We start from the raw sequence: 12,377 nt of genomic DNA, 5'->3' as shown, positions 1-12,377 counted from the left end.
ACTATCCCTTTAAGACAGAGGAGAGAGAGAAAAGAGATGGGGATGCTTGGAAGCAGGGACATGAGAGGCTGAGATCGAGTGTGGAGCTAGCCTTTTGTCAAGGCCCTCTCGCTGTAATGGGCGAGCGAAGCGAGCCCAGCCGAGCGCGCCAGCGCGAGGAACCCCACTCAGCTGGGCTCTCTTCACCATACAGCGAGAGGGCCTTGACAAAAGGCTAGTGTGGAGCTGGAATGACGGATTCGTGAGGGAAGCAAAACCTGATTATGACGCAGCCGCCGCAAATATTTACAAGGCAGTATGTAAGTTCAGGTTAATATGAATGAAGTCAAATATCACGGTACAGCAGTAGCTGACCTCGCTCAGACCAAAGCGAAACAAACAAAGAAAGAAGAATAAATACGTGTTCAAGGAATCATGGAGGGGTAGGACCCTATACGTATTATAACGAGTCCGGAATGCGCGTAACTTTTTTTTTAATAGCATGAAATCATAGCACCAGCTGACAAATGATACCTCCTGCTCAAAAGTCGATTTTATGCATCAGTGTGACAGCTCATCATTCAACTTCATGACTGATTTCGAAGGGGAAAAAAATAATCATTTACTCTAAAACAAGCTTGATATTCCATTATGAAATCGTGCTTGAGTAAAGGCAAGAGCGAGAAGTTTTAGCCACGTCGTCATAGATCATTATGAAGATCTTGCTTCCAAAAGGCACTAAGTCCATAATTTTTCAATGGATTTAGCGCCTTCTGGAAGCAAGGTCTTCATAAAATAGGCCCTAATATATATAAATAGAAATAAAAAAAATACATATATATAATTATACATACATATCTTTTCACAATGTTTCCAAGCAGAATCATATTGAAGTCCATACCCTAACAGGATTGTTTAACTTCAGGATACATTTTCATTCTAATGTTGAAGGCTGTGTAATTGGGGAATAAGCATTTCAAAAAAAAAAGACATTTCTCCTTTGTGCTCCTTTGTGGAGACTTAATGAGCTCCTTTGTGGAGACAATATGAGCTCCCTCGTGGAGACTTAGTATATTTAATATTCTTGTTTATATCTCTCTAAGATTTATGATGTTTGTCTTACTGTCTGGGAAAAAAATTTTTGTATAGGGCCCCATTTTTCTCTCTCTCTTCTTTCTTTCTTTCTTTAAAACAACAATAACAACATTTCTCTCAATAGATGTATTATTATGAAATAAGCCGCAAGTAATATTATTTTGGTTGTCTTGACAATCATTTACCCTTTGTCTGATTTCCTCCTTGTTATATAATGGCGTCCGAGAACATTAATGTACATGTAATGAACACAATGTATTTATTTATTGATTTATTTCTATTCATTTTGTTTTATATATTTATGTATTATCCTGCTGGTTTGGCCTCTTCAGTTGTATACAAAACTTCTTTCCAAAGGAGCCCTGCAGTTTTACATGGATTTCTATTATACACCATAAAACAAAAACGAAAACAAAACGTGAATATCGACTCGCCACTCAGATGCTTATACACATTAGGCTTGTATGATAAAAGAAGAAAGAAAAGTATATATATATGTATATGTATATATATATATATATATATATATATATATATATATATATAATCATAATGATAATGCTCTGTTTATTTTCCAAGAAAAAAAATATTTCTATCTCTTGGCTTACTGTATTCTATCAGTAGTTCATTATTTTGTCGATATCTTTGTTTCAGAGAGTCTGTGTTATATCAGATACATGTTTCCTCGCTGTGTTTTGCCCGCTGTGTGAGTGACATAATATCATCCTTATTCTTATTATCATGCAGTCGTTGTTATTATCATTTAAATATTTATTAATGCCATAATATTACCATTAACACTATATATAAATTAGCGTTATCACTATCATAAATAGTATGCCTAGTCTATAGTAGCAGTATCGACTGCTGTATAGCTATACCTATACTATAATGTTTACATTACCATCATCATCTTCATCATCATCATCATCATTATCTTCATCATCGTCATTTTTATCTTTACCATTTTCATCACCATTTCCTTTATAATTGGTAGCCTCCTCAGTGATTTCAGCACTTAACATTTCTGGCAAAAAAAAAAATAATAATATTGTACCTTCACTCCGCTGTTACACATCACGTGGTTAGTAATGGTTGTCACATGAAAGGTCACGTGCCTTCGTCATTGCAATCATTATTTGTCAACCGAACCTGATCGAAAGAGGAAATGTTTTCATACATTTCATAATCATGTTTTTAAATGATATATCCTTTGGTAGTTTCGAGCGTCAGAATTTCACGTGCTTCATTATAGAGACTGCTTTCGTCAGTGAGGAACAAGTGCTGGTCTATCACGTTGTTTCTTTACCCCCCCCCCCCCCTCTCTCTCTCTCTCTCTCTCTCTCTCTCTCTCTCTCTATCTGTCTGTTTGTCTATATATCTATCTATCTATGTACCACAACTATCTATATTTATCTATCTAATATATCTATCAACACACACGCACACACACCACACATAATATTTATATAAGTCCACAAATCCAATATCACTGCTTATCACAGAGTATGACCGTTTCCCTATAAGATGGACTCTATATCCTTACAAAAATTATCAATCAATATTCTCGTCTGATATGCAAAACCGTCAACAAAAATTGGTATCTGCATATATGTAATCATAGTTATTATCAAAAAGTACGTTTTTCTGTATGTGTATGTATCTGTCTATTGGTATGACTATCTTATCGGCTACTTATAATCCGAGTGACCATAATGTCTTGACAATAAGATACCTGTATTATTTTTCTTCCTGTGACCAAAATTTGTAAACACCGGTGTGGAGGTGTATATTATGTACAAAATATTGGAAAATAATCATATACCTTTGGGTCAATATCTACCAGCTTTGGCACCCCCTGATAAAAAAATGCTTGCCATTGCTATGACTGCGTGAGGTGATGGCATGCATGTCATGCAAATTGCGTGTGTGTTTTTGAAAACATTGGAACACATTTCACGAAAATTTGTGGAAAAAAAATAACAGATTTTTCTTATTTCCCATTCGATTTCTATGGAACTCGAACTCTTCTGTTAATTTGATATCACTCTATACTTGTACCGTAATACATGAATCATTCCAAGCCTCTGCAGTTTTTTCTGTGATTATTGTCGAGATTTTCATGATCATTATTAGCTGCAGTGGTAGTATTATAAGTATGAGTACCATTATCATCGTTATTATCAATATTATTGTTTTGGTTATCTTCATTCAATTGTTGCCATCCTCATTCTCCTCCTCTTCCTCCTCCTCCTCCTCCTCCTCCTCCTCCTCATCATCATCATCATCATCATCATCATCATCATTATCATTATTTGGATTATTAGGTTCATCTTATGACTACAAGCTCTGCTCTTCAGTAGATGGACCCATCAATATATATACACTGTATTTTTTTTTTTCTCAGAGCATAATACAATAGGTCTGGCTTAAAATATTGTGTGTACATACATTTCAATTTCTTAATCGTTACTCTATCTTCTAGGCAACAAGTATACACCAAAGATCATTTGCAATTTCCTTGTTTGTGTTCTGTTGAAGAATGAAAGAAAATGAACTGAAATGAGTTGTATCGATTCGTCTTGAGGCTGTGGCACGATTGGAATATTTTTCTTCCCTTCTCGCAGCGGAGAGAGCAACGTGCGCGTTCACAATAGAGGGCAGTGTATTGCTGAGCGTGTGGATTCAAATGGACCATGGGCCCTACCATGAATGGACAGTTAGCACTCGTACCCTTTGGCCAAAGCTCACGCTGTCTTGAAAGGAACACCCATACAGAAGAAACGCAGTGTATACTGTAGCCAGAATAATGACGCGATTTAAAGGTCCTGTTTACCTTTGGGAACAGCGATTTAAAAGACGTTCAAGATATCACTTTTGATGCATATGTTGTGTAGGGCAGCAGTATATCACAAAACATCCTACCATATATATATATATATATATATATATATATATATATATATATATATATATATACATATATTTGCAATAAAGCCTAAAATATAAGGAGATGTCACTATTTTTCTCATTAAACCATAACTGTAGACGATTTAGTCTGGAAACATCTTTGTTATAACTATTGTTCCCATTTTGTACATTTAACAATACTTAACATTGATTATACTGGTTCAAATTTTTACATTGGTTGTTTCTATCCCTAACTCACAATTTATAACTATTTTGAAGCACTAATGCTGGGTTTTTGTTTCATCTGTAAATGGTAGATTATGCCTTTAAGTTATAGTGACGTGGTTGTTTGACTTTTTCAATACCGACTGTGAATAAATTCATGGAACTTCTTTTTCTTTCATTTTTTCATCCTTTCTTTCTTTTCCGTTTGCAGTTTGTCGTGTTGACACAAGTCATACATAGTCAACTGAAAAAGCAAGGCTTCGCACACTTAATGATAGTTTCGAAACACACGCACACAAACACCCAACGATCACAGACATGATAATTATGCGTAAATATGTATCAACTCCTCTATCCAATAAAAGTTACAAAATCAAAATGGAAGAAAAACTGACACAGTGACCCGACAATCGGTAATGATGACGCATTTTATTAGCCAAGATATTAGGAATACTGTTTTATTTGTTGCCTACTAAAATCGAAAGTTTGCTTTCTTGATTAAAGTTTCGAAACCACATGTTTGTGTGTGTGTGTGTGTGTGTGTGTGTGTGTGTGTGTGTTTAGTTTATTTTTCTGGTGTGTTTCATGAGTCTGTCTTCAGCAGTTAGTTCTGCCACTGGAATAGAATCGCACATTTGCATGAAAAATGTCAGATACACGATAGAATATCGATTAAAATGTCGATCAGACAGTATCGCTCTGAAAGTAAATTTCCGTCAAAGGATGTGACATTTGCCCCCGGCATTGCACAACGCTGTACAGAGGAGAATTGACCCCGGAAGAAACCTCAGCAACGACAGCAACAACAACCGCCGCTCAACAGCAACAACAACAACACACAACAATGTTTTGACTGTGACACCGATGTATACAATGTCATGTAGGATGGAAGTTGGGTATCATATGGGGCAAGGTACGACAATTTTCTTTTATATCTGTGTAATCTGAATAGATGTTTGTGTGTTATTTCATGGCTCCAATAAAAATCATGTAAGTCACGTGACTTTGTGTAATCATCGTCCGTGGTGTATAGTATAAGTTCCCGATGAATAGTCTCAGTTATACGAGTCATGTGTATGCCCAAAACAATATAGCGAAAGTGTGTTTCCGTCAATCTGTGATTAAGTAGCTGAATTCCTCAACCCAGAGTATAAAGGTAATAAGTTTCAGAAACAGTGTAGGCCCCTACATCCTACATATAATAGTAGTTATAGCATTATCATTGTCATTATTTAACAGAGTCACAAAGCAGAGCTTCTTTTCGGATGAAAATGAAATCTATGACATTCATCATATTACGAAACAACGGACTATAGAACACGTGCGAATTGATCGGATGACGTCACAATCAAGGTTACGCGGAAGCAATTCTGATAATGGCACGAGACCACGATGTTGGTTGATTTATCTTTGACATTCATCTAGCGTTATCTGAATAATTGATCTAATTTGAATTTGTTATCCAGGAGGTTTCGCTGCTGCATTAGAAAACGCAGCAAACAAACATTAAAACAATTCCATTAACATTTTCAATGCAGCACCATTTTGACGTCATTTCCTCCGTGTGTATCCCGCCATCTCTCTGACTCTTCTTCATGTTGTCGCCATTTTTCATTCATTAGTTAATTCAGTCCATCCATCGGACTCATAAACACAATATTATGAATATGTAAATAGACACATTGCAAAAAAAAAGAACAAGAAAGAGGCAAGGGATGTGCACAAGTAGCTAACGTAATGATACAGAAGACAAACAGTATACTGATGGTACAAACTGACTTGACGTTGGAGAATATTATTAGTACAAGGCATTGATGCGTACAACCGTATAATTATGATCCCCTTTCATATTCCACACTGAAAAAATATAATGCATCTCTTATAATAAGGGCAATATGGGGATTGTGATACATGTACAACAAAATATCTAATGAGGGTGTCAGATTTGAGAACTTCAGATAGGCCTACACGAACACTATCATCCCAATAATCCCTTCACTATAACCCCTCCCCCGGTCTTGGTATCGGGCGCGCCTCACCTGGCCTTCGAAGAACACTGCGGTGAACTTACGTTTAATGGTTTCGGTTGAGATTGGGGATCCAGCGTTAAAGGGAACCAAAACCCAAAGAGAAATATGGATTGAGTGAAAGCAGCAACATTAGTAGAACATATGAGTGAAAATTTAAGGAAAATCGGACAAACACCAAAACTTTAAATATTCATAACTTTTGCATGATGTCCGATTTTCCTCAAACTTTCACTGATCATTCTGTTCTACTGTAACACGTTGCTGCTTTCACTCAATCCACATTGCTCTTTGGGTTTGGGTTCCCTTTAAAGTATTTGTGAGATAACGAGAAACCTCCAGTGGAATATGAAAGTGCCTACAATTCTAATGAGGCATTTCAAGTTATTTGATTAATATCGGTTTCCAGATATAAAGTAAGACAAAGTGGGCCTAATAATAGGTGGGTCGGTCCCATGAGTTATCAGGACCTCTTTTTTTTTTTGGAAAAACTCAGCAATTTCAAAACTCATTTTCATCAAATAAACTTTGAATTCCTCTTAGATTGTATACTCTTTAAAGGACAAGTTCACCTTCATAGACATGTGGGTTGAGTGAATGCCCCAATATTAGTGGAACACATCAGTGAGAGTTTGAGCAAAATCGGACAATCCGATAAAAAGTTATGAATTTTTGAAGTTTCTGCTCATGCAGTCACGGCTGGATGAAAAGACTACTATAGGTTGTGATGTCACATGAGTACAACGATATAAAGAAAGAATAAAGAAAATTCAACATATTTCCATTTTCTCCCATCACAAAAGAACACTCGACTTCTCTCTTTCAGAAGGCAGGGGGAATAATATTACCCTTAACATACGTCAGGAGCAAGTCGAAGAAATGTGCACTTTATTCAAAAAGTAAAGTTTTGTGAAATTCTCTTTTTATTTTCCTTATGTAGTTGTATACGCATGTGACATCATACACTGTAGTAGTCTTCTCTTCCAGCAGTGACTGCGCAGATACTTAAAATATTCGTAGCTTTTGAACGGATTGTCCAATTTTCCTCAAACCTTCACTGATGTGTTCTACTAATATTGCTGCATTCTCTCAATCCTTATGTATATGAAGGTGGACTTGTCCTTTAATATATCAGAAGACGTTTCTCATTATCAGTCACACAACAAGTTGGAAACCTGGGGGTGTTTCATCAACGCTTGTCAGCGCCGACAACTGTCGGCGCTGACCAATGTCAGCAAAATCATTGGTTTTGATTGGCTGAGATGCTCTGGTCACTGACTGTTACTATGGTGATTCAAGTTGTCAGCGCCGACAAACGTTGATGAAACACCGCCTGAAGTCCCATCTCAATCAAAATCATCAGGCCATTCCTTCATGGTAACAGCAACGCTGATTTTGGGATGGTTTTGTGGCATGGCCGTTTCATAATGGTAGGAAATGGGTTTTAGAGTCGGACAAGATGACAATGAGCATTTTATTTGTGTTTACAACAGATGATTTTTACAATACATATGCTTGACTTCGGTTAATTCGAAGACTTTCGTGAAACAAGCGGCGTATATCTTGAACAATTTCGTTTTCTTGTCACGTACTATACACAATCATCACAGATGTGTCTAATGGGATCATGCTGGTAATTCAAATCGTGCTGCGTATTAAATTCTTTCGATGATCCAATGAGTCATCGCTGTTAAACGTGAAGCGAGCCTTTTTGATCGAGCTCACTCTTCATTCCATACTAGTATCATTGCCATGACGGACTGCTTGGAAGTGTGCTAACAAAACGCAAACATGCATGGCCACAGTCTGATCTCTTCACATTTTTTTACCTACAGTTTTCAGTCTCATTCAAGTTCTTTATTCAGTGGTTCCAAAACCCCGTCGAGTAACTGCATAACGCGCGCCGCCGCCGTCCATTCATTACGTAACCGGCGCTGCTTTTATCACTGCAATCAAGCGTAAAGCCGTAACAGTTGCTTGCCATGTCTTCGTTATCAGCGAGAAGGACGAAGGCGATCTATACCTTCAAGTTTAATGACGGTGTATTACTTTTTTTTTTCTGTTGACCCCCTCCTCCCTAGCGCCTTTTACACAGCGTGCAGCGGGTGATCCAGCGGAAAAATTAACATTGATCTTCAGAGAACGAACCAGCAGACAGCGATTATTGGAACGAGATTATCAATTACGTAACCCTATGAGAACTACCGCGGCTGTTCCTGGAACTTAAACCTCCCCCGACGAGGGTGACCTGTAGCGATTTGTTTACCATCGAGTACTTGTACTAGTATCTGAAAATTATGGTGCTACATTACACTGAAATTATGAATAAGGGAAAAAAAAACTGGATAAAGGCAGGAATACCAATGATTGTCTGGCGTGGGTCATTGTTATGCTATTGACAAACCGCAAGCTGTGAAGCGACAAGTAAGGAAAAAATAATAATCAGAAACTGGTGTGCGATGATGTTATGACGCAAAACTGGCTAGACTTTTATGTCCGCGTGTCTCTGACGTAGACAATAGAGTGGTACATAGCTAACTGTACCCGAATGAGAAAATGACAATCCTCTCTACGCTGGGTTTTGTTGGAATTCTTTGATTTAGTGCTACATCTTATTTAGACAGTGTATCAAAATACTCAGGGAAAATATTCTAAAATCCACAGACCGACAGACGGAACGGCACTCTGTAAGATTATTGTGTAAAGAAGCCAGACTTGCCAGAGGGAGGACGGCGAATAAAAGGAATAGCGAGGGTTGATAAGCGCCTGAGCTGGCGAGACGGTTGTGTACGATTTGTATACATACGTCTAGCCGAGTCTACTATGTCGTGTGTGTGAGTGTGTGTACGTGTATTATACGCGCGGGTGTGTATGTCCGTTATGTGCATACACGAAGCTGCATGTCTGCGATAGCCTGGGTGTGTTCGAGCCGAACCCAATGCAAGAGGCATGCATGATGTGTGTTATGCAGTGTGTAGCTGAGCGGCAGCGATACCCGCCCAGTGAGCGAGCTCGCTGAATGAATGCGCCGCCCGGCCGTCAGACACGGAGAAACATACTAGTGACGCACGAGGCCACGGACACAACAACTAGCAGCCGCCGTGTGTATGGTGTGTGTGGTATGTTGGTACGGAGTACAGTGTGTGCGGTGCATGTACACATAATCGAACCCGCGACGACTGCAGACAGACTCGACTGCACGTTGTACTGTAGGCAAGGCAAGAAGAAACTTCACTTTTTACATCGCCACCATTAGTTTATGGTCCAGGATTTCACGCTGAGAGTAGACAGAACACTCGGAAGCATAGCGGCAATTTCTTGCCTTTTTTGTCCCAGAGGATGGAGGATCCTCAAGTGCAAGTTTACAATCCAAGTCTCGAGAAGGTACTAAAGAGTTATCAGACTGTTGCGATGTCAAGTTTGGGTGGACCGAGCAGTTATCGACCGAGTTGGCCGGAGTCCGCCGTCACGATGGCTGGCAAACAGCTCGTTGATCCGATCTTGAAGGAGGCTGTGGCTCGTGTTAGCGCAGCCAAGTCATCATCAGTCGCCTCTGTTGTAGAACAGGCTCAATCACATCACCATCGCAGCATGGCGAGCAGTGTCAAACTGATGGAATACGACCCGTTGCTGCACCCACCACCGTTTCCAATCCAGCAGATGCCAGTTTTCACCCCGATCGACCAGACGAAAAGCGAGAAAGGCATCACTATTCTGGAGGATGAAGATATCTCGTGTTTCACAGTCGGCGGAGAGAAGCGTCTCTGCCTCCCACAAATTCTCAACAGCGTTCTCCGAGACTTTAGCCTTCAACAGATCAATTCCGTCTGCGACGAATTACACATCTATTGCTCGAGATGCAGTCCCGAGCAGCTGGAAATCCTAAAGGTGACGGGTATCTTACCGTTCAGTGCTCCTTCATGTGGACTGATTACAAAGACGGACGCAGAGCGGCTTTGCAATGCTCTCCTCCACGGGATCCGGGAAGAGGTATCCCCGAAATCTCTCGGGGCATCAACGGCAGAGGAGAAACCAAAGCACCCGACCCAGAACAGTATCCGGGTGTATCATGAGTGCTTTGGTAAATGTAAAGGCCTCCTGACGCCAGAACTGTACGAAACTGCCACCAGCCCGTGTATTGAATGCTTGGAGTGTGGAGCCATGCTCACACCTCACAAATTCATTGTGCATGGACACAGGCGGAGGGAAACGCGCACTTGCCACTGGGGTTTCGACTCCGACAACTGGAGGAATTACCTTCTGCTGACCAGGGACCAGAACCCCGAGGAAAAATACACTGAGATTTTAGAGGGTGTGAAGGCCAAGTTTGACCCTACTTGCAAATACAAGAGGAAACAGGTAAACCAGTGCTCCAAAGCACATCTTTGACATTTTTGCATGTGCCGATGAAGAGTATGACTCATCAGTGTTTAAATGTTACAGGTATCGAGTCAAAAATAATTCTGTTTATTTCGTATCGGGGTTTGCGATAGAAATATATCATATTCATGGTAACAAATGGTAAATCAGTGCATTCCATATTCTCAGTTCTCATGATTGAAATTCTGCTTTTCCTTACCCCGTCAAGAGAATTAATAGAGGGAGGAAAAAAAAAGTGACCTTGCATAACTTGTCTGTTCGAACACACTGTAAGATCTAAATCTTCTATTTATGTTGCTGGAATCAAGACAAAATAGCCGTCTGTCATAGCCAGTCTGGCACAAGCTTGGCAAGCACCTCAAAACCACTGAAGTGATTCTGCGCTTCAAAGCACTGGAACTGAAATCTAACCTACATGGGTGTACATAGATTCTTTCTTGCCCCAATGGGGAATTTGTTTTGATGCAAGGCTACCGTTTTTGCGCTGGTGAAAAGCCAGCAGTGAGCCCCTGTGTCAAGCTTGAGCAGATAGTGTACTTTCCTATTGTATACCTAAATAGTATCACCTTCAGTTTTGTAAAAGTTTGGTACAGAGCCAATTACTTTGTCTCTGGACAAATTTTCCAGAAATTCCACAACATAGTGCTGGGGAAAAACTATGCCATACTGGTAAAGCAGGTCACTTTTGTATTTGGATGCTGATTATGCTATGGTACAACTCTCAGAATCACATTATGGCATTTTAGACTCTCCATACCTTTGCTTACAATTTGTATTTATATGGCAAAGTTAGACACCCAGTACCATGATTATGATGCAACAAGGTCACAGGTCACCAATGGTAATGATGCATTTAATGCATGTACCAAGTCATGAAGTGGCATAATGTTTCATCCTATGTGCTCCAATAAGAACTCTGTGTCATGGGTTCCTCAAGAGTCGAATGGCTTATCAGAATACAGCTTAGATGAAATGGATCAAGCATTTATCAAAACACAAAAATGGTATCTTCAAAAGTCAGTACAACTAGTTTACATGGTCAAGGTATAAACTTGAAGTGAATACCGGTATCTAGACACAAGAATAATGTTGATTCTGTGTGTGCACCACATGTGTTCAGATTGAATATACATGTAGGCTGTTTTAATCAAGTGTGAACATCCTCCATCCATTGACATTTTCAGTCTACTTTCTGAAGAACACCTAGCTTTCCTGTGAATGAAAACCATGCCTTTTCTTGAGCTGTTTTGAAATAATATCCATCATTAAGTGTTAGTACATCTACTGCAAAACCTTGCCCAGTCAATGTGACTCCGAAAATTTGAGATAGTCTTGTTTGCCATCATATGCATTGGTACATGTATGAGTAAGACGTAGAACTGAGAAAGGTTATTAATTTTTATAACTATCATGCTTGTGTTTCATGCAGCAAACAAAATACAGAGCAAAATGGCTTTTTCTTGAGGATGGAGAGAAAATACCAGATCATTGACAAGGGAGTACAGTATGTGTCACGTGGAAGGAAGTCTTAGGGGGAGGGGCAGGGAGGGGGAGGGGTGATGGCAGAGAGCTGGCTTGGGGAAGAGGCTCCTTTGGCTGTCAATGATGAGGCAGAGCCAGGAGCTTTTTTATTATGCTTCCTAGAGGAGAAGGAAGTGATATCACTGGGGCTGTGATTGGGTGCGTAGTGCTTCTGTTGAGAGATGGGGTCAGCATTCTTGCTCCTAATTTCAAGTCTTGTGTCACCAGCGTATTCTGTGT

At 39.5% G+C, this 12,377-nt stretch overlaps 1 protein-coding gene across 1 annotated transcript; it reads left to right on the top strand.

Annotated features, from left to right (window-relative positions):
- The first annotated feature begins 9,493 nt into the window (after positions 1–9,493).
- On the top strand, positions 9,494–11,044 carry LOC139712658 (ski oncogene-like). Its single transcript, XM_071624466.1, has one exon. It carries the CDS (start codon positions 9,576–9,578, stop codon positions 10,623–10,625), a length of 1,050 nt encoding a protein of 349 aa, XP_071480567.1. The 5' UTR covers positions 9,494–9,575; the 3' UTR covers positions 10,626–11,044.
- Positions 11,045–12,377: the final 1,333 nt, after the last annotated feature.

This window comes from Diadema antillarum, unplaced genomic scaffold, assembly GCF_040938485.1.
Source record: "Diadema antillarum isolate AM-2024a unplaced genomic scaffold, OU_Dant_1.0 seq00001836_RagTag, whole genome shotgun sequence".
NCBI classification, from domain to species: domain Eukaryota; kingdom Metazoa; phylum Echinodermata; class Echinoidea; order Diadematoida; family Diadematidae; genus Diadema; species Diadema antillarum.
This window is presented reverse-complemented; position numbering and strand designations above follow the sequence as displayed.